The sequence below is a fragment of the Ammospiza nelsoni genome, chromosome 1, assembly GCF_027579445.1.
Source record: "Ammospiza nelsoni isolate bAmmNel1 chromosome 1, bAmmNel1.pri, whole genome shotgun sequence".
Classification (NCBI taxonomy): Eukaryota; Metazoa; Chordata; class Aves; order Passeriformes; family Passerellidae; genus Ammospiza; species Ammospiza nelsoni.
The window spans coordinates 19,537,622-19,565,576 of NC_080633.1; the positions used below are offsets into that span (position 1 = coordinate 19,537,622).

Genomic DNA, 27,955 nt, shown 5'->3' on the forward strand with positions numbered 1-27,955 from the left:
TACTGAGAAGGTTCTGAACATAGTGTATCTGTTGTTTATTTAATATTAATTTTTTTTGTCTTGCGCTTTGTTAATTTCTCTTTCACTTAGTTTCCTTTTATTTCTATAGTCTTCTATTAATGATCTGCCCTTCATTTTATGTTTCCCCCTTATCACCCTTTTCAGTCTTTTAACTTTTTCTCTGATCTCTTCTAAAAAGAATTTTGCATGTACTCAAATGACATAGTTATCTATCAAACCCATAGCCATTTCATCCCTAAAATTTTGTTCAAAGGTTCATGTTTGCTTTTGTAAAACAAATAAGGAAAGCTTTATGTTGGACTCTTTTTTCTCTGGAAACCCTTGGTTGTGGAAAGTAATTGATTGTTATGTCAAGATGCAGTGGAATCCAGCTTGGGAGGATTGATTATGAGCGTAAAGAAAAAGCCTCCATCTCTGGTGATGGTTTAGAGGGGGAGGGGAGATGAAAAAGAAGAAAAAAGTAAGAGAGCACAAGAAAACAAAGAGGTTAAGAAGAAAAAACTTTAAACTTTTAGACTTTCAGAAAATGTGCCTTGAAAAATTATGGCAAACAGACTTTTTTAGAAGACATTTTCTGTTGTTGCTAATTATTGTGTGATAATTGTATGCTAATGTGATAGGAACTGGAAAAATAGCTACAATGGAGCTAAATCCACCTTGTGTTATTCACTCAGTTTTTCTCAAGGGTCTGTGGCTTAATGTGTATTAAAAATAGTCATAGTGTTTCTGGCTTATTTGAACTCTTTGCAGCTGGGTTTTGGGTGGTGAATATAATTTATAGTTGTAATTAGTTAATGCTGTGAGGAGTGCTTTCTGCCACCTGATAAGGGCAGATCAAGTGTTGCATGTGCATTTGTAACCTGTACATTTTGGACATAGAATTGGATAAGTGAATTACAAGAATTGTTATCATTCCTAAGCATAGCTTTTACCATGTGTCTATATTGTTTTCAGCAAATTAAAAATAATAAATAGATGTTATTTCTGAAGGTGTTGCTAAAAGGTATCCAGGAACAAACTCAGCTCTTGCCTTCTGCTTTCTCCACATTGAGGGTCAGCTAATAATGTGACTGATGGCTCAGCAGGGGTCTGAGAAGCCTTTCTCAGCCTCATCTAGAGTTCCTGTGCATCCCAGTATGGATGGAGGTAGCACATCTGGCAGTATTTGCTTTGAAGCAGGAAGCGTGAGTTTGGGATCGTGGCACCGTCTCCATTGCGCTGGCTGGCAGAGCAGCTTAAGCACGTGAAAAGCATACACTGCATTCATTCAAAATGTGGTTGAGCATCTGTAGCTGTGTATACTCCCTTGAATTCCTGGCAGAAATTCCAGCTGAATCAGCTAGAATTGCACCTGGCACTTCCATCGCACTATGGTAAAAGAAACGGGTTGACCTAAAAGCCAGATTTATGTGTATTTAGTTATGGAACTCTCAATAAAATCAGTGCTAACTTTAAGGGCTGTATATCACTTTGGAGTTGATAATATATACTGCGCTTGGGTAATTTTTGCCTTTTTTTTGAGGGGAAAGAATAGTGTCCTGTTTTGCTTACTGAGTCTTTCTTGGTTGTAAGATGTGTATGTAATTACTGGAGTCACGGAATTGCTTTGGTTGAGCTGAAGGAATCATAAAAAGATTCATGGGAAAGATGGTGTTTCTCTGGGCTCTGCTAAAGCTTTTTATGACTTTTAAAGAAGCAAGATGTGGTGTGGAGTTCACAGAGGATTTGAGGCTATAGTTAAAAGTAAGTTGGAATTTGTTTGACCTTTTTGCCTGTACATTCTTTTCAGAGCATTAGGTGGCTGAGGTCAAACTGAAATGTGTCACTGGTCAGTGTCTGAATTTAATTAGTAGGCAAGGACTTGGAGGACTCTAAAGTACAAGATGCTTGATCCCCACCTTCCCTTTTCAAACAAAAACAGAACATGATCTGTTTGTGTTTTCCTTCCACCAGCTGGTACAGTTTCTTGAATCTGTTTGTGTCTTAATGTAAGATTTAAATGTGGGAAATGTTACAGAAAACTGTTGTACTACCAGGCTGGTTGCTCAGCCTGGTTTATGACATCTGCGATAGTTTATGTAGACAGTCACTACTATATATTACACTTAATGACAGAAATTATGAACAGTTTACCATATTTGCTGAGCTGATTTCCTGCCTTCCTAGTAAAAATTGCCAGCTTTATGTTGATTTATAGATAAATTTAAAAAAACTAAATTCATGCTTTTTGCTCTTAAAGAGACAGAGACTGCTGTAGATGAGTATGATGAACTGTGATATAAATACTCACTGACATTTAAAAAAAGCAATACTCAGCTAGTTGAGAATGGCTTTCCCAAGCCAAAACACAGTAGTAACACTCTGCATCTTGATAACAAATATGTTTGTGGTAACTCAAACATTTTTGTTTCTGAAATTCAGCCTAATTTCTTTACGTACTACTCTCAGCATTTAAAATAATGTCAAGCTTGAATAGTTTTGAGACAATGACATGTCTGTTGCTTCAGAACAGTTTGTGAAGAATTTTTGTACATATAGTCCTTTAATAGTTATCACATCAAAGAGAACAGAAGCAAGAAATTCTAAGATATTAAGTGTTCATAATAGTGAGGTTTTATAAAATAATCCACCTTTGATATGTATCAATTATTTCCATGTTATCAAAATGATAGTGTATAAATCCTTGCCCAAATACAATTTAGATAGGGCCTTTAGTTTAAACTCTTGAAGTATTTAGTAACAGTTATGGCAACAGAAATATGTGTCTAATTTTTTCCCTTAAAACTGGAATTTCTCTTATATTGACTGTTAAAGAGTAATAGAAAAAGAGATTATGTTTTCTTAGGAAATTTTCAGTTCTTTTTCTGTGCTGTCTGCATCATCACTTAGTCACGTATTTTCTGTGGTGTAATTTTGAATTTTTTACTCACTTAGCAGAGTGATGGGCAGCTGAGAAGATACAGGGTCATTGATCCTCTGCTAACCCATGTTTCCACAGCGTAGTTATTTTTGTCATAATTTGAATAGATTATATAGGGTATTGAGGCTATGGTGCTCTAATTAACACTTAAGTGCTTTTGGTAAAAGATCCCAGTGCAGAGTCCTCAGTACCAGGTTTGAACTGGAATCCCCATGGATGCTGTGGGGGTTCAGCCCAGTGGCCACATCTCTGTATTTCCAGGGTTCCTGATCTTTATTGGGGGTGTTCTTTCTCACTCCGTGCCTGGAGTGTCCTTCAGTGTGTGTTCAGTGGGATTCCCTTTATTAGGCTGAACAGATAAAAGCTGCATTTGGCATCTACCCATAATTTAAAATTTCAGAGGATAAAGTATTTGTCAGAAATTTGGCTGGCAGGTGGAAATGGGCAAAGCAAGTTTCCCAATACAGTGCTGTTAAAAATTAGCAGAAGTTAATGAAAAGAAATACTTAAAAAATCAAGATACTTGTCAAGAGTTTTGTCGTGGCAGAGTAGTGTTTAATCTTAGTGCACAATATGATTGTGATAACAAGTTTCTGCACATATACCATGATAAATGGATGCTGTTCTTTGATGGGAATGATTACATTGTATGTGTTGGCATTTATAGGATCTTGTTGCATTTTTTTAGAATATTCAATCTTCTCACTGTGTTTTCATCTATTGTTTTCTCTGACAGCTGGAACAAGACCATGAAGTCAAGTGGCAGAGGCCAGGAGGTCTTTGGTTACCAAACAGCCTTTCTTCTTTAATTTTCAGATTACATTTGTTTGCTATAGTTGTTAGTTTTCTGTTTCTACTTGATGGTTTTTTTTCAGTTCTAAAATAACAAAGCAAAAACGTTGTCCAAAAGTCTTCCTGCAAATGTAGTATATTAATAATGCACAAAAGCAGTGCCATTTAATTCCCTACTGCATGCGAGCAAACAAGAGGTTTTACATGGAGGCAAATCAACCTGAAGATAGATTTTCCTCTCCTTTCAGCTGAAAAATTAGCCTTGCATATGCTTCATAGCTTAAATAACTGATCTTCATTTGGGTCAATAACTACCATCTTAAAGAAATGACAATTCAGAGAAGTTTTAAATTCTTTGAGCGCTCACCACTATCTTTGACAAAAAAGTTCCATGTGAAATTCAGCTAGAGTTTCTTTTAAGTTTAATGTTAATTGACAAATCAAGAAATGTGGGCCTTTGAATTGCTCCTTTGTAGTCACCTACAGCTCTGTCACTGCTGCTGTTTCCCTCCTTCCTCTCGTTGTTTTCTTCTATGCTGAGTTGCCTTTGTAATCTGAACACTTCTGGCTGCTTCTGCAGCTCTTCTACTATATGGTGTGTGGTGGAACTGGAGAGGAGGATGATGAGGAACTATTAGCAAAAATATCATAATTCTTGTGCAATATTGCAAACATTAAATTAACTGCAATTTAGTTCTAATTCAGGGTGGCTGTGCCTTAATTTTTTTCTTTTAAATGGTTTGCCATGTGTTTCACACTGCTCTCCATTTGCTGGATTCCCTTTGCTTGATGGTAACTATTATTTGTCTAATTGTGTATATTTTAAAAGTTAATATTTTCTATTTCTGTCTCATTTGATGTTGGTGCTACTAACAAAGAGAAAACTGAGACCAGATGGCTGCCAAACAGTGAAGCCACCTGGTATTCTTGCAATGCCAAATATATTTTCCCCTCCATTTTTCTTTCAAAAATTACTGAGACAGATCCAGGATTTTTTGAGGGTCCCAAGAATTCTTTCATGCAGCCAGAGAAAGATCCCAAATACTCTTAAATTTATCCTTGAAATTCTCTTCCCTTCTGCTCTTCTCTTTCACGGGTGATTCCATCTCATGCTCTATTTCCATGGCAGCACTTGCGTCTCCCACTGGAGCTCCACGCTGCTGGCTCTCACTCGTGGTTTGCAGACCTTGCTCCTCTGGGGCTGAAGCTGAAGGGCTGCCCCTGGTCACTGCTTGCTCCATCACCAGTGCTGCCAGGGTGGGACAAGGAGTTCCCATTGCAAGCAGAATCCAACAGGGTGAATCTGCTAGGAGTGCTTCTCCCCGCCTCTTGGGTTATTATTAATGTGTAGCAAACAAGGGAAGACCCACCTTGAAGAGCTGGCATTTTGGATGTGCAGCCATCTGATTGCCATCTGATACCTTGTTGATCTGAGCACCAAATCTGAACTGATGCTGCTATCAGGGGCATGACAGTGTGAGCTGGGACTGACATGAGGATACAGCAGAGCACACACAGTGCACAGTTTGCTCAGAGTGGCAGAAGTTAGCCTAAGCTAACCAAAAATGCTGTTTTTGTGGTAGGAAGTCTCATCCAGGCTCTGCTCCCCGTGCCGGTGCCGTATGCCGGTGTGAGCCGTGTGCGTGGTGGCAGACGAGCCGCTGCAATGTGTGCTTCTCACACGTCTGGTCTAGGCAGTGCCTGTGTCAGCATTGATGCATCTCTGAGACAAGCATTTAATGCACCATATTGACACAGGTCTGGGTCAGGGAGTGGAGTGTAACTCCTCACTTAACTGCTGCCTATCCTCTGCGTGTTCTTCTTTCCTTTGTAGCTGATTTTCTGGACCCTGCTGGTCTGTAGGCCCCAAACACCTTGAATAATACTGACATGAACTCCTGGGTGCTGTGGCTCAGTAAGTATAGGTGTGTCCATCTGAACACCCTGGTTGAGTTCTGGCAGAGAGAGCAGCTGCCACTATGTCAGCTCTCAGAAATACCCAAATTGCTGCAGTATTTAATGGCTGTAGTCCTAGAGTGTTTTGCTAGGAGCTGTACAAATTCAACACAAAAAACTATATCTGCCTGAAAAGAACTTGTACTCCATCTGTAAGACTCAGGAGAAGGCTATAAACAGATGAGGAAATGAAAACAATAATAGGTTTGGTATTCAGCAATGTAACAAATAGCTGTCACTAATGATGTATGTACAATGTACCTGCATGTACAAATTTCTTACAATTCCTTTCTTCTTGCTGTTATATCATAGTGGTTGTGGCAGCACTGAACTTTCTTTTCAGTGCCCTCTGTCTTGTGCTGAGTATATGGTTTCTCTATTTCTTTGCTCACTTTCCTTTTGTATTATGTGCCAGTTTCCAGGATGTTCTACAGGTGTCAGAAAAGACAGACATCCTTCCTTTGGCAGGTTTTGATCGTCTCTGTTGCTCCACCAGTGGCTGCTAACATGGTGTCCCTAGATGGCTGCAAGCCATCATGCAGAGCACACCCCTCCAAATGACAACTGCAGCTGAAACTGGATTTTCAGAAATCCATGTTCCTGCTGGTTACAATGGGTTGGACACAGTCCCATTACTGCACACACAGACCAAGTTCAGCAGTAGTCCTTTAATGGAAAATGCATCAGAGTGGCCTCCATTCAAAATTTCTCATGTTTTGGAAATTGGAAAATACCCCTTCATATCTTTCCATCAGGCAGGATGTATATTTAAGCTTTGTGACAGTAAAATAATGTAAAACCAATATTCTGGTGGAAATAAGGCCCTTAAAGTGCCTGTCCAGAATTACTCCTATATGGTCTGTTCAAGCAACAAGACACAATGATTTGAAAGTGCTTTACAGAGGTAGATGTATGGAGTGACAAGGACGTAGCTTCTCCTGGAAGAGAGAAGAGACAGTGAAGAGAGAGTGTTTTTCTTTGAGCTTCTTTTCGGTATTATAATAGAACTAATTTTGCAATATTTACCATTTCTCAAAGTCTGTGAACTGTAGTTGACAGGAAGCCTAAAGATCAAGCTTACTGCTACTTTTCCCCACAGCAGAAAATACTAAATGTTTTCAAGGAAAAAGACAGTCACTGCTTGAAATCTGGGAAGCTTTTTTCTAATCTCTGTAATTCAAGTAATTGTGTTGGAAAGCACATGGTGCAATTGCCACAAGTTGTGTTTCTTTCTTATTATGCCAGCACATCAGGGTACTGTAGGCATTGGATGAAATTCTCTGCAATTAGTGAGCATTAAATTTAAATGCATCTTTTATTCAGCTTGTTTGATTTGTGCAGGCTGGCTCTGTTGCTACTCTCAGAAGCTGTATTTGTTTTCTGTAGAATGTACCTCCCTCCACAGGTGAATTGGACAGGGCAGAACAAAATTCCTGTTGCATCTTACCTATTAGATATGATGTTTCCAGAGATATTAAAAGGGGATACAGCATGCTGGCTGAATGTAGGCTGACACTTTTTCATTCTAGATAAAGAAATCTCTAAAAAATATGCAAACCATGTAATATCCAACAAAATTAGCATCTTTTGGAGGTTTTTTTTTGATGTAATGTGCTAGTCTATTTCCTTGTGTACAAATGTCACATAGAATTTGTATCACTGATGTCAGTCAGTCTCTGTCATTGGTCTCCCTCCCCTAAAATAAAAATATTATTTTTATTTTATGAGGGGGACAAGTTCCTTCTTACTGGAGGCAAAAAAGAAAAATAAACAGCATTGAAAGTTATGAAAAAGTTTACAGAATCAGTCTCTGTTTCACAAGTAGAGGACTTTACAGCAGTGATAGAGCTCATCTGTGTAATGTTTTCAAAACTTTAAAAGCAATCAGAAGGTAGGATGTATCAGATATAGGACTGTAATTTGTCTCTTTTATAAGAATGACCTCTTTCCTAGTTTTCCTTGGTCGGCAAATAAAAAAACCACCAATCCCAAGCCTATGTCTTGGAACTGAAAAATAGTTGCTTTCATTACACATTTCTAAGGAAGTTTTGAAAAAGAAGCACGGGATAGCATTTAAATAACAAAGACCCTTCTTTAAATTCTCACCTTCTCTCCACTCACTAAGGGCCATTTAACAAAGGGAGCAGTTTTTACAGCTGGGGTGATTTGCAACTGTTCTCCTCTTCCCTCCCTCCCCTACTGCTTGCTCATTATTACTAGCTAACATTTCTGCTAAATGGAAAGTACAGCCCCTATCTGCTCCTTTGGGATGCCTGGTCTTCCTTTTCTGAAGCCATTTGCGTTTCTCTTTTTTTTTCCCCTGCCCCCCTCAACACTTTCCAGTTAATTTCTGGAGTAATTCCTTGAATTTGTGGATTCTTTCTTGTCTTTACACTTTTTTTTTTTCCTATATAAGCAGGCCCTGCTGCTACACCCCACTTTTTGCTCTGATCCTAGCCCAGCCAACTGTCACGTTTTAGCCTGCAGGGAACCTTCTGGTACTAACATTCCTGCCTTGTTTTTATTAGAAGGGCATCTCTCACAACATATCCCTCGCTGTTTGAAGCAGAAGTCATGTGTATTCAGTAGGAATGAATAATGGATGTATTTAAAGGGTAACTTGCCCTTCTCGTTCCTTTGCACATCATAAATAACCACTCTTTTACTTGAGTTTTACATATTGCTCTACAGGCACAGTTTGAAAAAATCTGGTGATTCAGCTCCCAATTTAAAAACCACTGCTGTATGCAGCTGATAGTTTCTGTGTCTGAAAACTGATCCCACACCAAGCTCAGTACTGGCATCTGTGTGCAGCTCTAGAATTCTGAACATTTAGGAAACCGGTCATGAATTTATTTTGAAGTAGCTCATGAGACCACAGCATCAGGAAATGTACAGACAATATAATGGGGAGTGTTGGAGCTCTGGATAGGGTTCGTTTCACCTGGCTTTATGTATCAGCTTTAAAGGATCTTTAGATATGGTCTTAAGATACCTAAAGGTATTTTAGAAAGTTTTAACCTTTATTTTTACATTTTAAGTATTTTTAAGATGTTTTAAATATAGGGTTTAAAAAAATAATTAAAGTATCTTCAGGATGAGCCAAGTTCTCTAAAAATGTCTTTTCTGTCCACTTGTTGTAAAAGTGACTTGGTTGATGAGATTTTGTGTAGTGACATCTGCCTTTTGTCCAACAAATCCACTGTTTCTGGCCAGGTATTACCATCTGAAGAATTCCCTGGGGTAATGGTATTAAAGGATAAACTGAATGTAGTTAGAATTTTCCTACTACCTGTAAAAAGCTTTAGCTGAGGCACCAAAAGAAGATCCTAAAATTGAAGGTCAGGCTTGGAGGGTGATTTAATTATTTGATCTCAGTTTAAGGACGCTAAAGTGAGAGTCTGAGCAGCAAATGATTTTGATTGGAGGGGTTGTGGAATGAGGGAACCTGGATGCATTTCTATTGCCCATTTTACTTAGATAACTGGCCAAGGGAGTGCCCAGTTTCCCCATTACTGTCAATGCCTCATAACTAGCCCCAAGTGACCTTGTTCTCTCTGGGGGGCTTTCACCTTGAGTATGTGGCTAAAGTTTTTTCAGGTGTATCCCTTGGGTCCTTTAGTGCTAGGAGCTGAGGATAACCCGTGTCTCTGTTCCAGTGACTTCTGGCAGGACTGGGGTCCAGTTCCCAATGAGCATGGGGAAGTTATGTACTTGAGCCAGGGACTCTGGAGTCATGCACCAGTATCAACTTTGCAAATGAGGTTTAAATGAGATTTACCAGTGCAAGCATTTTCTAGGAGTGGAGGCAAATGATTTGGAGGTGTTGGAAATTGTGTATTCAGGTGATTTGAGCATTGGCATTTGTTAAAAAAAGAAAGAACCAGGTTGTGACTCTGATTTTACTGGTGAGTTTTGGCATCTTCTGATCTCAGTTCATGTGGCAATAATTTTGAAATTGTATGGGTTTCCTGTCTGTCTAACAGTTTTGCTCTACTTGTTGTTATTTGAGAGGCTGCTGATATAAATATTTGATTTGCATTTATAGGTGGTTCCTACATACTGAATTGTGTAAGAAATTATTCCCTTAAAGAGATTCAGCTAATGGACTTCTCCAAAGATTAACATTTTTAGGGATTCAGTCATCTGTACAAGCATTTATCCTATGATAGTTTTGGAATTTTAGTTGGGATGAAGTATTTTCTGTGTCTGTTCCTTCTGCAGCTGAAATTTATTAAGACATTCAGACATATGTGGCATTCAGAGTTGAAAATGAATGAAAATCTAAACATAAAAGGCTGAACTGCCCACTATGTATTTTCTGGCATGAAATTACCTTTCTTAATTATTTTAGGCTCACCTTCCTTTTCTTCTTGTTTTAAGATGAAGAACAAAAGAGAGAATTTAGTCTTGAAAAAAATGGGGTTTACAGTCAAATTCTGCCTAGATTTTTAACTAAGACTAATCTTTGGGTGCCAAGCAGTATGTATTAACTGGAAGTCAATTTGATTTTTTTTTTCCCTTTTTTCATGGTGCCTTCAATAGCTTTGGCTTTATCTTCATTACTGAGTGGAAAAACGATAACTTGGAAGGCAGACAAAATATAAGGATTTCAGAATTTGCTTACAGTTAAGAGGAAGTGATAGGTAGTCCCTTTCCTCTGGCCTTGGTTGTACAGGGACAGAGGAACTGACTGCATGAGACATCCATAACTAATATGGCCAAGGGACCCCAAGTTGTGTGCAATGTGCATTGATTTTGTCTCTAGGGTTGCACTGCAGGTGCCCACTTGATATATCAGTTTTCAAGAAATAAGCCATAAGTGGCACAACAAACAGTTGTAAGGAGTTTCCATAAGAGCACCTAAAGTCAAATTATCTATTAATGATCTGTTAAGTCTGTGGAATAAGAGATGGTGTGTCCTTACCATCTCTTTACCAAATAAATAAGAGGAGCTGTAGCTGAATGAGACAAGAGGATATTTACTAATGTGAGTAGTGTATAAGGTGCCAGCTACATGGTGTCTGAGTGACAGAGAGATCCCAAGCTTGCTGTTACCAGAGGCTAGAGGGTGTAATTGCACTGTCTCTTTATTTCCTGTGACTCCTATGTGCCTGCACATCTGCATTGCTCAGATCTAGATTTTTCAGTTCCCTTTCCTCTGCACTTTGTTCTGGGCTGCATTCTGATGTCTCTCAGTTGGACTAATTTCAGCTTCTTTCTTCTGCTACAGCAGTGAACAGTCCCTGATTTTTTTGGCAGTTCTTTTTTTCACATGTCATGTGCTAGTTTCTGTTGCCCATTAGTGTTTGTTTTGATTATCTTTTGTAGAATATGACTACAACTTGTGGCCTTGTCTGCATTACAATTTTCTGAGGTCAGTGTTGTTTAGATCCCCTTCTGTGGTTAATCTTCTTTACATGCCATGCTGTATTTTACAGTTCAGTTTTTGGCTTGATGCTTTGTGTGAATATTCTCCCTTGGGTGAATATGACCATCATGTTATTTGGAATACTTATTTAGTAGGTTTTGTAAGATTTTATTTGGTGGGGCTTTTCAGGGAAGGGTGTGTTTGCTGCTTCTTTTTTTTAAATCCTCCCCTCAGAATAGCTGTCTGTCTTTTGTGTGGATGTGCATTTGTGTGTTAATATCTTTCTGGTACCCGGTGGCCAGATGCCTCTGAGCTCTGCTAGTATTGTGAGCCAACTAAAGGCTGCATGACCGTGGTTTGCATGGCACTGAGCCCGAGGTAGCACATCCTGCCTCTCAGCAGGACTTGTTAGCTCGGTCTTGGTGCCTTAGCCAACCAGTAGCTACGTATTTTCTCTCTTCTGTGGAGTGTAGGCATATAGCAGCTCACATGCTTGTGATTTACTGCATACTTCCTTTAGAATACACAGCTCATGACTATAGTTGTCCTGGTGGTTGCCTGGCCATTCTCTTTCCCAGTGATGAAAACAGCAAGACAGGGCTTACATGTTTAGTTCAGACCCTGGAGATAAAAGCAATATTCCAGGATTTAGCAAATCTATACATGAGACATTTAAATGGGTTTCTTTCCCACCCTCCTGCTATGTTGGATAATTATCGTTCTGTTTGGAGGAGTTTGCTATCAGTGGTTACACTTTTGAGGGTATTATTAAAATTTGTGGTAGTTTATCAAGATACATTTGGATTATATATATCATTCATTTTCTGCCTGGAGATGAGATATGGTAAAGTCAGATCTCTTTCTGTTGTGGTAGAGTAATAAATTCTTCACCTCCCCAGACTTCTGTTCCTTGGAGATAAAGTAGTTCAAACACAGCATTTACCAAATGATAGGGAGCGGACAGATGATCTGACACTATGTCTCTGTCATGAAGGTTGCAACTTCATATCTCCTCAACTGCAGTTCTGCACAGAATTTGTTTACTGCTTCTAAAATGCAGATGCAAAGTTTGTTGCACAAGTTAGACGGATGATAATCACTCGTGGACATGGAGGAAAATCAGCTTGTTTTGAGACTGGCCCATTCTTTGTGTCATCTTCTCTGCATGTGCAGCTTGCAGCCTTTGGGAAACATTAATGTTACTTTTTAATAGAAAAGAGTAGAATCTCACCGACTTTGTTTTCCAACAGCAAAACAAGGTGCAAAGTACTTTAGAGCATACTTAGTAGCATAAAAATAATTTTTTGGGCAGAAGCACCTATGTAGTTTCAGTGGAAATGGTTTTTGATGGAGTGGAGCCTAGTTGACTTGTTTGGATGTAAGCCTGTTGAAACAGTTTCAGATTGCACTCTCTTCTGTCATAATTTTACTTGGATCCCAGCTACTGTTCACATGCTGTTGTCATATATCCAAATGGAGGACTCCCATCTTTTTCTCATTCTGAAATTTCTGATCTCTCGCTGCCTCCAATTTCCCGTCACTGCACATCGTGGGGTATGGAACGCTTTTGCCCATGCGTTTTCTCTGAGCCACTTGCATCATCCTCAGTATCAAGAGACCACATTGTAGAGACATTCTCTCCAGAGCTACTATTTATATACTTTAATTTGCCCCTGTCCAACATTTTAACTGTTCTGATGTGGATTCCAAGATTTTTGTTATTTAGCAGTAGCTCTTGCTAAAACTGCTGAGACCTTCAGGAAATTACAGTGCAAAGATTTGCAGATGGTCGGAGAGTTGCTGAGGCTGTACTTCACAGGGTGGCACAGGCAGACTTGCGCAATGTTTGAATGAGGTATGTAGAAAGACAGAATATTTAATGATAACTATGGCACTTGAAATTTTTACTCCATGTAACTGCAAAGGCTTTTTGTTGGAGTACTGATGCTTTCAGTTTTACATTACCTTTGAATGGGAAACTTCCTTCCCTCAGTTTCAACTATTATGATGAGTACTTCAGCTATGAATTGTGAAAAAGGCTTTTTTCTTCACAATAAAAGGGTAAAAAATTCTAAAATATGACTTTGTGCATACTAAGGACCATTTGAAAAAATTGCAGACTTCAGCCTTGGGGAATTTTTATTTTGCTTTATCTGACAAACTGATGAAATCTGTAACTCTGCAGTCCCCAATTACAGCAAAACTCATTCATCAGTGGCCTCTAAGGAGTCCATGACTCCTTGGTTTCTCTAAGGAATGCCCAACCTACGGCTTCCAGTTCATATAGAAATTTTCAGGACAGTTTGGTCTGCCTTATATGCCCTTCTCAATTCCTGCATTCTTGTTTAGATTTACTGTGGATAATAGTTCTAATTGAGTGATAGTGGTAAGATCATGTTTTACTTCATGCCATTAGGGGAGTCAGTGCTTCAGCTCATTGGGTACCATTGTTGGGTATCAGATGGGATGTAATGCATCTCTAATATGAGCAGAAGATTATTGAGATGTAGAGTTGTGGACAGTGTTAGACGAAAAATTACACCATGAAGACTGAAGCCTGGCTTTGTCAGATAGGACAGTGTCTGGGATCCTCCCTAAAAAGGATTAGCCAAACAAAAAGAAGTCTTACTGAATTTAGTCTAGAATTATTCTTTACATTTGAATTATCTGTGAGCATTTGTTTTAGTCATGTTCATAAAAATCCTAATTTGCAGAGTAAATTTTGTCTCTGTCTTGCCATTAATTTTGTAAGAAGTAAGATAAATTGAGGCAAAACCAACAGTCTATGTGGTCTATGGAAGAAGCAGAGCCAAACAAAGGCATCTTTGCCAAGATGTGCCTCTAGGACCTGTACTGTGGGAGAGGATTTCTTGCCAGTCTGTAAAAACCAGTGTATTAGCAGATGGTGACCTTTGGGAAGTAGTTGTGTGTGCTGGGCACAGGAGGAGCAGATGGCTCTGGGCAAGCCTCAAACACAGCATACTGGAATTCATAAATATTCAGGGTGTAGTAAAGACTGTAGGTCTATGAACGTTCCTCTCAGGGCAAACGTGGGTGTGAGGGATCCCATCCTCTCTTGACCTGCTTATTCCTTCCTTGCTGGACATGAGACATGATGATCCTACAATCTGTGGGGCTATGCTGTGTATCAGATAAGGAAGGAGACTGAATTTCACAATGACCTGGTCTGTACAGGAAAGTGAAGAAGGAACTGTACAGGAAACTAGCTTTAATATTGCCATAGCTTTTGGGGAATTAATATGTGCTCTGTAGTGGCTGAGGATCTTTTTGAGGTGGAGATGAAATTAATGGTGTTTCTAGGTCAGCATTATTCACAGCTCTGCAGTGATGAGAAATGCATGATAATCCACCATGTTGAATTCTTTCTCTGATATTTTTTCATTGGTGTTTTTGTACTCCTATGTTGTTTGTTCAACTGATATATGCTTTTGGTATTGTAAATGAGGCTGGACTACGGGTAGGTGCCAAAAGCCCCAAGAGTACAATTAATCTTTTATGCTCCATTTATATTTTCAGAGTATTTTTCCCAGGCAAAATGAATCTTGTTACCCTAATAGGTGGCTTTGCTGCCAAGTGTACCAGCAAAAAACCATGAGCAGCATTTTCTCCAGCCTAATATTTTATGTAGAGAGTAAGATGGACCCTCTGTCCTTCACAGTAAGATGGATCCTCTGGTCATGCTTCAAGTCCTGCTGCATGCTGACCTCATGAGCAGATTTATACATTCCTTTCTTTGGGTGTCTCAAAGATCTCTTGCTAATGTCACAAATCTGAAAAGTTTGATTTGTGAAAGATCTGTTGGATCACTTAGTCCTTTCACTGTGCAGAATTACTTCTCATGAAGTATTTTCACTTGAAACTTTTTCATTTATGGTGATTTATTACAGTTTAATTTCTAATGTTTATGCCACACATTGCCTCTCAGAAGATCAATTTTTCAGGGCACACACCACTGAGAGTGCTCTGCATCTGTGAGACTGCATTTTGGAGCCAGTGAGAAGCATTATGAGCCACGGGCTGGGATTTTGGTGAGGAGTTACTAAAAATCATCTTTGTAGGAAATGACTGCATTTATGATTCAGTCACTAGGGATGACACATTTCCATTTAAAAACTAAATTTTGGGGGTTTCAGTTTGTGATGGGTTGACCTTGGCTGGCTGCCAGGTGCCCACCAAACCACTTTCTCACCCACTCTCCTCAGCAGACAGGGAGAAAATACAAAAAGACCCCAAACCCCTTATGTGTCAAGGTTTTGGGGAAAAATGCAAGCACTGCACTCAGAAACAAAGAAAAAGAAAGATTTATTCTCCACTTGCCATCAGCAGGCATTATCCATTCAGTTCCTGGAAGTGGTACACATAGTGGTTGCCTTAACCACCCATGTCCCCTCTCCCCTTTTCCTTTTGTTCCACATGATGTTTTAAAATATGGAGAATCCCACTGGTCAGTTTGGGTCATCTGTCCTGGCTGTGTCACCTCCCAGCCCCTCATGCACCCCCAGCCCACACAGGTGATGTTGGGGTGATGCTGTGCAAGCACTGCTCAGCAATTATCAGAACACTGGTATGTTACCAGCACTGTTTTGGGTACAAATATAAAGCACAGCATTATAATGGTGTTATGAAGAAAGTTAACTCCATCCCAGACAGCCATGGTGTGCAGGTAAATTATTTGTTGTAGATATTTCCAGCTTCCATACAGAATATTCTTCTCAGTTCTAAATAACTCATGACATCTTTATTATTTAACATTTTCTAGAAACTGAGGTATTTTTCCTTTTGAACTTACACTAAGTAGGAGTTTTAGTGGACCACATTTCACGGAGCTTTGTTCTTCATGAAACATTACATGACTTTGCGATTTTTATAACTCAAACTGATATTTTGAAGTTAGGTAGCATATATTAACTTTGCTAATATTTTAAATAAATTACTTTTTTAATGGTTTCAAAGTAGTTGCTCTGGGAACTGTAGTTAACCTTATTCCCGTGAAGTGATTTATTAATAGACAGTAGGAGCCCTTTTTATCTAACTGAGGGATTAAAATAATATTAAGTTGAAACTATCTAGTTTCCTCCCTCTCTTCTTCTGTTCCTTTGTAAGATGAATAAAGGTCATTTGAGGTTAATGGCTAGTACATTTGGAATTAATAACAGGAAATGCTCTTTCTAACAATAGGTAATCTCTCTTTTTGTCAGGGCTGAACCCATTTCTAAGATGTGTTCACTGGCTCAAAATTCTGGTAAACTTGAAGCAGCAAGGCTGAGCATTTCCATGACCGCTGCCTGCTTCAGGCCAAATTTGATTTTTTTTGTGCAAAATCTTCAGCAGTTTCCAAGGCTGAGACCCATTCTCTTACTTGGAATTATTGACAGGTTGTTGGTTTGTTTTGAACAGTTGGTTCAACTGAGTGGTTGTACAGCTCAGTTGTCTTAGCATTTAAGGCTAAGGAGTTGAAGCTTGTTCAGATGGAAGAGTCCTTTGTGCTAGTCATATGTCCTCGGCCATGGAAGTCTGTCCAATGTGGATAAAGTTTTGTACGACTCCAGATATAGAAAGTTCAGAGATACTCCGAAGACCTTCTTTCCTGGAATAGCATTTCCACCCAGTATGTTTAAAGAGGCCTGAGAGTCAGTGTGAAGATGGAGCCATTTGGTGGAAGGGAGGTAATTGGCAATGAATATTGGAGTGCCTTGGGTACAGGGATTAAACAAGAAGCTGTGAAGAGATGGACCAAACTAGTTTAGAAAATCAAAATGAGACAGAGTGATACCTGGAATATTGTGGTCAAATGGAGGGAAAGTTGCAGACGGGTTGAACCTGGGGGAGATGAACAGAAAGGCATGGGCCAATCAGCCCATGGTTTGCTCAAAAGCCTGAGTGGAAGGGTCTGTTTCCTTTGTCTCAGGGTTGCATGAAAATATTTTACTTAAGTGAAATCTACAGCCAGCTCTACATCTGGAACACAGGAAAAATTTGTTGATGTGGTAATTTGCTCCCGTGTCTCAAGGATTTGTTTGATGGGCTTATATGTGAGCTATATTAAAGAAAAAGCAAAAGTCATTAACATACTGATTGAGGTTTAGGATGGGAAGGACAAGTTATTTTCTATAGCCTTGTCAAACTTAACTTTTGTGATTTAGACGTATTTCTTCCTGTGCATCACTGTTGTAACATGAAGTGCTTGCTTGTGAAATAAGCCTAACCTTGAATTTGGTGCATTTCTAGTTACCAGCTGTGTGAAGGATAGTGCTGCTTTTTCTGTGCTACTGGTTTTGCAAAATCTGGATATGTGTAGTGAGTAAAGCAGGGGGTATGGGAAGTAAAAGGAAGTTGTTATGGATAAGGTAGCTGAATCCATCCGTGGAGACATGGGTCCTGACTCTGTCATTGATGCAGAGTTTTGTCTGTTGCTCAACAGTGGCTTGAGATTTTGAAGAATTCATCTTTTTTCTTTATATTGAAATTGGGTACACCCAGACTGATTTGGAGAAATACTGGGTATCTGTAGAGGTAACCCAAGCCTATAATTTAAACATATTCAATTGTTAGGAATCGGAGAGCAAACACCCTGAGACCCCTGTATGTTTTTGGAAATTCAGCTTATTTTACCTCAGTTTTCAGGTTGTCCTAGTAGTATGGATATTGCCATTCCCACTTTCCAGGGTGCAATATGAAGATTGATTAATAGCTGTGATGAGAGCTATATGAAAGCTTCTGAGTAAACTAATATTCCTACTTTGATGGTAGAATTTGAGTGGTCTGGTCCTAAAAAAGGACACAACCACTTAGAGAACCATTTCTGCTGTGTACACAGTAAAGCAGGGGGCCTTGTCAAAGGATAATATATGAATACCTTATTAAAGACAATATCCAAATTCATATATGCAAGAGGGACAAATTAAGCTTGTATAGACAGCCATTCCATAACTTATAAAGGTTTGACTTTATGATATTCTAAATACTCTTTTCATGCAGTATTTTTTTAATGTGTAATTTATGTTTCAGCTGGGAAAGAGACTGGTATAATAATCATAACTGGGGGATGAAATATGAAGTTTAGAATAATTAGAAGACCTCCAGATTTAGTTATAGGTATTTTTCTTTGTGTAAGAGTAAGTGCTATGGTTTTGTGGTAACTGATTTGAGAATGAAATGACCATAGAGAATATTTCCACAGTTGCAGTGGAAATATTCTTAGAGGTTGAGACCAAGGCACCCTGCAGGAGGCATTAGCTTGGGCGCTGGGAAATTTTGCCCAGTTGCTGTCTATCTCTGTAAGTGGATAAAGGCAGGCTTCTCCTTTAAAGGCTGAAAGCCTTTCACAAGTGCTTTATTTGCACTAAAAGTAAATGCTAAATTGCCAGGGGCACATTGTGGAAAATGAAAACAACCCTTTCTTCTGTATTTTCTATTCTGTAGGTAAAATACAAAAGAGACTTTGAAGAAAGCAAAGGAAGAGGGTTCAGTATTGTGACCGATACGCCCGAGTTACAAAGACTGAAAAGGACTCAGGAACAAATCAGTAATGTATGTGACTGCAACCTAAAGTGATTGTAGATGGAGAAATAGTGTGTCTAAGAAAAGGTGTGTCTGTTGGTGGTTTCGATGAAGTCTGTGTGAGTGAACAGTCTGATTTTGGTGATTGATTTGTGTATGTCAGATTCTGAAATGTGTGTAACTGTATGCCATGGACTTGTACAGCACATTGGCAATGTGTGGTCACCTCTCCAACTTTCAGCTAGTATGCTCAAAGTATTTTCTTTATTAAAATGATTTGACACTTTTTGCTCTTTTAATATATTTGTCATTGAGTAAGAATACTTTTGGAACTTTTAAATTTACTTTTTATTTATATAAAGAATATAGATTATGTAAGTTAAAAAGTTTTGTCTCTTTTTTAGCAGGGGCTGTCAAAATTAGCAAAACAAACAAGAGGGAATTTTCTAGAAGCAGATAAAATTTTGATGCTGAGTTTTAAAAGAAAAGATGTGGAAGACAATGCTCTGCAAGATGACGAAGAAATGGCAAATAGCAAAACAATGCATTTCATTAGCTTACAGGAGTGGGTTTTTTAAAAATGGGACTTTTCCTGACTTATATTTTTGCTAAGAAAGTTATTTATTTGTACTTCATTCTCTTGTAGCATGTTTAACTTATTGCATGATGGAATATTGAGTGATACATAGTGCAAGTTCTGATATGTATGAAATAGGTAAGAACTAGTATGAACTAGAAAAGATGCAGAATCAATACTATTCACTTTTCTTGACTTGCCTTCTGATCATTCTTCTGTTGCAAGAACTTGTCCCTATAGATTATTTTGTGAAAATATTTTTCAATCATTCTCTGTAGTAATAAAATAACAGCAAGGCATCAGAGACACGCAGTGTAAGTATGATCAGAAAAAAATAATGGGATTTATTTACTTGAAAGAAAAAACTTTTTTTCAGGTTGGGATATTATTGAAGAAAAAAGTAATTGAAAAATTATTATTTTTCACAGCAGTGGAGGTTTACCATTCTTGCCAAAGCATTCACTATTTAAGATTTGATGTCCTGAGCCAGTCTTTAAGATGAAAAATTTGGGCTCATTTCCTGGAGCCTTGGCCAGTGGAGATGACAGTTAATTTAAGAGCTGTGCAACTGCTCCTGTGTGTAGACAAGATGAGAACAAAAGCTCATCTCATGTTCATACTGGGGCTAACTGAAATTACGGGCTTGTAAGAGAGAAAAATGTATTCTTTGGAGTGGCAAAAAGCATGGCCATTAAGACTTCCATTTGGGATCTGGGAAACTTCAGCGACTCCCTGGTTTTAATCAGCTGCATTTTTTATTCAGACCAGGAAGTTAAATTAGGTCCTCTCCCGACCTACATAACTTCCTCAAGCAAGAGTGATTCCTTTCTGTGGGGTAGCTCTGGAAGGCATCAAGGAGATGAAACGAGCGAGGTTCTGGTGAATGCCTAATCCCTTGCACGGGTCTGCTCCCCAAGGAGGGACTGAGAAGTGCCCTGCAGCAGGCCTGTGGTGCTCGGTTCGGGATATTGGCCTGCCAAGAAATCCATTCAGGCCTCCCGAGCCCAGTACCCTCAACATCAGGCTACAGGATAGTAGGACGCAGCTCACTTGCATGCTCTTATCTCTCTCTTGTTCAAAGCACGTTGTGTTTTCTGTTGTGGGAAAAGGAGATAATAAAAACAAGCAGTTCTGTGGCATGGGAAAGAGCTTTCTTCCCATCTTTGCTTTTGAGTGGATCAAGGGAGTTTCTGTTCTAATGGAATATCTTATTCCAGGATTTGTGATACTATCTGGTTCCTGAACCAAAGATACTTACCTGCCTTTTCAGACCCAGAAATAGCTTTTTAAAATGGGAAAAGTGGTTTTATTTCAGGTTTTTACTCTTGGTCATTGCCTGTATGACTACTTTTCATTTCTAAACATGCTATTCTTAACAATATAGGTTTGATTTATCCGGTAGAGAGTTGTTTACTTTATGTATGCTGCTGATAGAGATTCCAAGTCAGCGACCCTATTAGAAATAATTAGTCTTGAAGGGTAAAATGGAATTTTAAAAGGTGCATGATAAAAGAAGTTGCATTTAATTTCTGTTTACACTGAAATAATTAATTTATAGCATTATATTCTAGAAAGATAATTCTGCATAGGTGACAACTTCAATTTAATTAGAAAGCTCCTGTATTCTAGAAACGCCTGCCACAGAGAGTAGTTTCTGTATTTGTCAGATAAGCAGTATACATCATGGACTAAGGATCTAATCAAGATTTCAAGACACTAAAAGGTAAGCACTTTAAAAATTCTAAAATAATTTAAATTTTTTTATACAGAAAAATGGAAGAATATTAATATATCTATTTAATTTTCAGTTTAGTTTTGATTTCACCTTAAAGTACTAGAAACTCCTCAAAGAGCCTATTTGAACCAAAATTGTAACTACTTCATTGAAAGCGTGAGAACAGTTAGTTGTGTAGATACCCTTGATGAGAATAAATAACAAAATAAATTTTATTATAATAAATGTTAAGTGGCATAAATATTTTTAAAAGAGTATATTTTTTGTCCTGATATGAAGTTTGGCAGCATATGGATATCAGCGCATTACTCTGACTTTTTAAAGAATCTCTTGTGCTATGAATATAAACCTTGTGAGGAAAAAAAATCATGGGGGTAGTGGAAGGAGTATGAGTAGATAAGGGGGTTGAATTTTGGTTGTTATTTTGCCACCAGCGATCCTTCCTCGGAAGATTTAGTCCAAACTTGTGGACTTTATTTTATGACTCTTATGGAGGAATCAGGACCAGAGTGATGCTTCTTAGACAAGAATGAAATTTAATCTCATTACTTTTTTAGCATGAAGAGCCAAATTCTGCGGATATGCCACATATTTTGGCACTAAATATGTAGTCAATAAATAAAAAATGCACGTTGTTCTCACAGAGAAATGTATACATTTTGTCAAAGGACCTTGTAATGTTTTTTGTCCATTTTGAACTTTGAGAAGGTTTTCAGAATGAATGCAAATACTCTCAAAATGAAAAAAGCCCCTGCCCCATGTATTTTTGTGGGGGATTTTGCAGTTAAGCTAGCTGCAAACAGGTTTTGCAAGGATGAGATTAAGGTGGCAAAAGGAACAGAATAAATAAAGATGATGGCAAAAGTGTGGGTCTATCATGATACAGGGCTAAATGAGGGAGTGGAAACTCAATCTAGTACTATTTTCTTTGGGGAAATGGAACACTTTCAGCAGTCTGCAGCAATGAGCTGCAGCTTACTGCCACTGCACTTTTATGTCTCAATATATGACTTGAAGCGTGTTTTATCCTATGTGAAATAAGTTGCTCTTTCTTAAATATGTTTCTGGTAAATGTCTGCAAAGTATAAAAGAAAACAGGTGTCCATACAAATTGATGGAGTGAGAAGCTTTCATTAAGATAAAGGCCAGTGCTTGGATAGCAGAGGTTGCTGGCTTGGTTGTATGGCTGGAAGGATGCATGGAAGCTTTCACAGTGCTTGTGCTCATTGCATTAAGAGCCCATGTGAAAGCATTCCTCACTTTGGCATTAATGCTGTTATGAACTTGAATCACATAAGAGCAAGAAGCACCACACATTTGTGCCCTTCTTCTCCTGGAGACACAACAAAATGAAGTAATGCAGTTCATTTATTTGCATGTGACTCATTTTCCAGTAGGTTTGGGTTGTATCTGAAGTGAAAACAGCATGAAAATAAGAAAACAGATTAAATCTGCTTTTAAAAACACATTTCCAAGGCATTCTATTTTGGTGAAGGACAGTAGAGTTAATCAAGAGAAGGTCACTGAATCATCCCTCTGTGGGGTAAAGGACTGGCTTCCCAAGTTGAACTCCTCATTGAGGTTAGTGAAATCTTTATTGGATGCAAAAAGTGCATGAAGATCTTGTAGCATTCTTGAAAGTGTTGTATGTGGGTTCTAATGAGAAAAGCTGTGTATTAATTTTCTTTAGATGTCTTTAATGAAATATGGTGCATGGTGTGGGGCTTTTAATTATCAAGGGTTGCATTCTATCTCCAGTTAAATTTATACAGCTTCAGGGGATGCAGAGGAGGACAGGAATTCCCCCATAATTTGAATCAAATGAACACCTGTTGTCTGGACAAAGACAGAAATGATAAGGAAATTGGGCACTACCTCTGATGTGATAAAAATACATCTTCAGAAACAACTAAAGGAGGACACAACCCACATTGCTACTGTAGTTGTGCACATCTGCACATCTCAAATTAGAAACTGTCCCTGACAGACACTGAGCCGTGGCTCCCTATTTGGAAGCTATTGGCAGAGTTGTTCAATCTGTTTACTTGCTCAAACATAAAATGATTTCTTAAATTGCCAAAACAGATTGTAGAGAAAATTGGCAGGAGAAGATGTTAACAACATGGCCCAGAGCTCCACTTGTAGGATTCACAGCACAAAGCCTGCAGATACTTGTCTCTAAGTGTTTTTTTCCCTCCATTGAATTCAAGTGAAGGAGAAGAACAGGGAACAAGAGAAATTAACAGCAGCATCGATGTCTGCATTTCACAAAACCAGCCCTGGCACATCAATGGAGAGACTGGGTAAGCATTTTAAATTGTATGCAAAAGAGCTTATGCTGTTCTAGGGCGCTTTACTGCTTCTGAAGTAATTAATATTTTATTTCTGAGCCCTTATACTCCTAAGCATGATTTTTATCTTGCTGCTGTTTCATTGGGAAAATAAGCATTTATTTATGTATGACATTGTGTTGACTGACATGGATGGGATAGCACTTGTTGAGCAGTGCCCTGGTGCTGCATGTCTGTGGCAGGTGAGCTCAGCCAGATGCATCCTGCTACTGATGGCCTTCTGCTGCCCTTGGTACCTCTGACAGTTTAACATGAGCTGCAACTCCAAGAGGTATTCATTATTTGGTATGTTGTAGACTTAATTCCACACAGCTGCACTTCAGATATCTGCATATAACTCATGTTATTAAGCATCTGTCATTTGAGTTGAACGGCATTTTTCTGTCTGGAAACAAGAAGGCTGAATGTGTCATTCCTATTGCTAAGATGAGTGTATCTCTGCAAGAAGGTGGAGTTCCTGCTGTGCTCCTGTGCAGTGAACATACATGCACAAAGTCCAACTTTGTTCTTTCTTTGGCTTGATCTTCTGAGCTTGTTTTGTGTAGATTCATAGAAATGGAAATTCTGAAAAGCCTCAGGTCCTTTGACTTTCTAATAGTTCTTGTTGGAGTTTGATTTCTGATTTTCAGAAATCATCCTGCCTTAAAGTGCAAAGTCCTAATAAATGCTTTAGAAATTACTTAACAAAAGAATTACATTAATTTTCAATAATTATGAGTATTTTTGCAGATTTTTACATAGGTTTTATACTTTGTAAGCTTTCAGACATTTTAAAAATGACTGAGCACGTTCTTAAGAAATGATGAATCTAAGTAAATGTAAGTAATATTTTAGATAGAACTCGTGCTAAATGAGAAAACAGCTTTGAGAATTGTTTTGAAATCTCCAGGTGTATTGTACTTAAAAATGAAAAATCTTTCTTTATTGATCATTATCAAAATTAGCAAAATTAGAGACAGTGTTAAATTAGTTCCTATGCAAATGAATTCTTTACCTACACTTTCAGGAAAAATTCTGAAGATATTTAGTGGCATGCTGCTTTGTTGGGCTTCATTACTTCTTTTTGCTATGATCCCTGTGTAGGACAGTAGTCACCAAGTATTCAGCGTTCTAATATTTTTTAATTTACTGTTTATTTATTGTATGTTTTGATACTCTACACACCATAAAATGTTGTAAAACAACCTATCACTTTGTGGAGTTTTCATTAAAGCTTCTTTCTCACTTCTTTAACTATATTCATTTACATTGTTTTCAGAGTTGTCCAAGAAATAAGGAGGTATTGGAATTCTCCAGTATGGAAGATATGGATATGTGGACCTTATTTAAATGAAGAACTACAGCACAGACGTTATTCATGCTAATACAGTAAGTAGCACCTAGAGTAAACCATTATCTTCTGTGTAGGCTCCTATTAGAGGTAGAGGGAGGCACAGCCTTTGCTAGGGAATTTTACAGTTGCTTGTTGGGGAGGAAAAGATTGCTGAGAATCCAGAGCAGTGTGTTCGTGATTCATCGGCTTTTTTTTCTATTCCCATAACTTTTTCACATTCTCTTTTCTGGTCTCTCTTTCTCAATGCTTGTGATTTACATAACAATAGCTCCCAACATGTAGGAGGAAAGAGTATTTTTAGACTTGAAGGATACTTTTTGGAATGTCAGATAGTCATTACAGTAATTCTGTATGAAACTGTCAGTACAGGTGGAACAGAATAATTTAGATGACTTAAACTATGGTTAAATTTCTGCTGAGCAGGCAGATGTTCTGTTTTCAGCAATGTATAATTCAGTTATAGACCATATTCCATGGGGGTAGTAAAACAGATATCCTTAATGAGGAGACATTCCTCACCTGCTAAAGGTCAACTTCCTGATCCAGAGCAGGAGAAGCATTAGAGTCTATCAGTGATGTGGTTATAAAACTGCTTCTTCTGAAATACAGGTGGAAAGGTGCATAACTCTTCTCTAGAAACAGCAGAAGCATTTTATCTTTGAGAAGCTGGAAAACAAACCCCTGCCCAAGGCATAACTGCATTTGGAAAAATGGTTAGCATTAGCAATAAGGATTTATAATGCTGTTAGTGTGCTGTTTATTGTATGTCTCACTGCCCCCAAGAGTGTTAGGTGTGTCAATTCAGAGAGGCCTTTGGGTAAATCCACTGAAACACTATCTGCAAATCTGTACTGAGGTTCTGGTAAGCTACTGATGTGTGAAAGAAACATATTAGCAAATTGTGTAAAATGGAAATTCCTTTCTGTTGCACACAAGTCTATTTGGACTTGAATGGCATGTGACCTTGGGACAATTTTTGCCTGGGGAAGGTTCCCTTTCAGCAGCCCCACAGTGGGGATGGTAAGCAACCTCAAATGAAGCTTCTCAAATGTGAATCCTCAGAGATGCAGGGGGAAATATTTTAGGTTAAGTGGATCTCTGATAGTCGAAGCAAGCAGATGTGACACCTACATAACTGCTTCTTAATGATCTTATTCCATCTGGCTTTATTCTATAGGGTTGCTTAGAAAAAATCTTTTTTCTCTCTTTTTCTTAGGCAAGTATAATGTGATGCTTATTGTTGTGGTTTCTTATATTCTTCTAGAGTTTCAGAAGTCTATTTTATAAGTTTACAGAAGAAATTATTTTAACTATTGCCTTTTTTTTGTATTAGTGCTTTCATATGAAATCAGTTGGTAGCAGAAGTATGTAGCCTCAAAGTTTCAAAAAGTTTTCCATGAAGTTCCACAGGGAGTAGTATAGTCTTTCTGATTCTAATTTAAATAAATATATTTGACAGGATGACTGTAACCTTGATCACTGTATTGACAAAATAAAATGAGTTGTGGTGGAAATAAAGCAAGCCGTCCAGAAAAATCCCCAAAGGCATGGATTTACTGCATATGTAAGTGGGTCAACTCATGCATGAGAAATGAATGCTAAATGTAAATTGGTTGCAAAACTGTAGACTTTAAGTAGAATTGAATCAAGTGATAACCTAAATATTTTGATAGGAATGTCCTATCACGCCTCTCTTTGGAAAACAGCAAGACAGCTCAGCATTGCAGAGAAATAGTTAAATCATGTATCTGTGTAAACTGGAACAGTGTCATTGCACTCCAGAATCAAAGGCATTGCATTCATTTATGTTCCTGGCATTGGTAAATTTTAAGTTGAACCTGTATTTGTTTAAACATGTATTTGCTTTGATGAATTGCTTTATGTGATACACACTTCAATTCAGTAAGACTGCTCTATTCCTTGATGAGCAAAATGTTCAATCCAGCCTAGAAAAATACTTCTTGGGTTTTTCCTGCCTTAAAATAATAATAGAATAATCTAGATAGGGAATACAAAAGAAAGAAGTAGAAATTTGTGTCTCGCTGATTTAATTTTCTATTTGTGATAACATTCATATTGCAAGGCAAGGCTTATATGAAGGGCATCAGTAATTTAAAAAACTATATAGTCTTCAAATATCTAGCATAGTATTTCATGGACTTAATTTTTAATCACCACTAATTGCCAACTTGTTGACAGATTAGTGTGTTGCAGATACATATTGATCTAAAGGTCTGTACTCACTTCTAACTCTGAAAATTCAGATTGAAGGTTAAAACAGCTATGTAAATGTGAGGAATAAATTGTCAGGTATGCCATTTCCACATTTTGCTGTGGTATTGATTGTATTGCATATGCTTCTTCAGGCAGTATTTTATGGAAGGCAAAATTCCAAGCTGTAATGAAGAAAACTATGAAGTGTTTTGTGTTAAGTGTTGTAAGCACCTGTCCATTGTCTGACTAAAGGATGTGAGTCTGTCTTTAAACACCAGTGACTTCGAGATTGAACCTGCTTAGAAGGGTTTTTATGTTTAAGTATATGGCTCTTTTTTTTCCTGTTGTGATACTAAGCAACTGAATTATGACAAAATCCCAACTTATTTTTCCGGTATCCTTGAATATATTGAAGTGGTATCTAAATCACTAATTATTTTTAATGAGTACGTACTTTTGAAGTCAGTCTTTTTTACATATAGAAAAAAGAGAATGAAAATAAAACCTCTTCATGGCAGCTCAACTTGGGAGCTAATTAAAATGAGGCTTTTAAAATGGGAAAAATTAATTAGCCAAAAAGTTGAGAAGTAGGAATTGGCACCTCCAGAGATCTTTGAGTAGTTAAATGCTTGCAAGGAAAATATAATATCTTATTTCCCTGTTTTATTTCATTGTCCATTGCCTGCTTATCATTTTACCTTTTAGTTCCATCTTACCTAATGCTTCTGTGATTTGCATCAGTTGCTAGGGCACCATTAAACCTCTTGCTGAAGAACAAAACATTCTGCTTCTTCTAATACCATCTTTAATCTTGATCCCTGGAGATTTTAATGTCTCACCCCTATGATGCTCACAGGCTTCATTGACCTTGACAACAGGAGTATCTGGCCCTCTGTGGCACTTTTTTTTTTTGGTTGTTGCTGTTTTGTTTTTTGCATGTTAAGACAAATTTAAATGATTTTGTGATTTCCTCTAGGCTGTCAGTAGATATATTTGTTGTGACAAAGGCAGCAATGTAATATGTATAACCAATGATTGGCATTTTTAACCATCCAACCATCCTAACACAAGAAAAGTTTACTTCTCCAAGCAGTAAATTAGAGTGACACAAGTCTGCGTTCTAACCCTTTCTGCTCTTGTAATTATTTAAATAATGATTCAGTT

General features: G+C 38.0%; 1 protein-coding gene across 2 annotated transcripts in view; it reads left to right on the forward strand.

Moving 5' to 3' along the window:
• Positions 1–27,955, forward strand: part of NEBL (nebulette) — a 245,696-nt gene that overhangs the window by 92,035 nt on the left and 125,706 nt on the right. For both annotated transcript variants that reach the window (XM_059489460.1, XM_059489464.1), the window contains exon 4: positions 18,504–18,611. In XM_059489460.1, the coding sequence (XP_059345443.1) occupies positions 18,504–18,611 (108 nt within the window). The remainder of the gene's footprint in view (positions 1–18,503; positions 18,612–27,955) is intronic.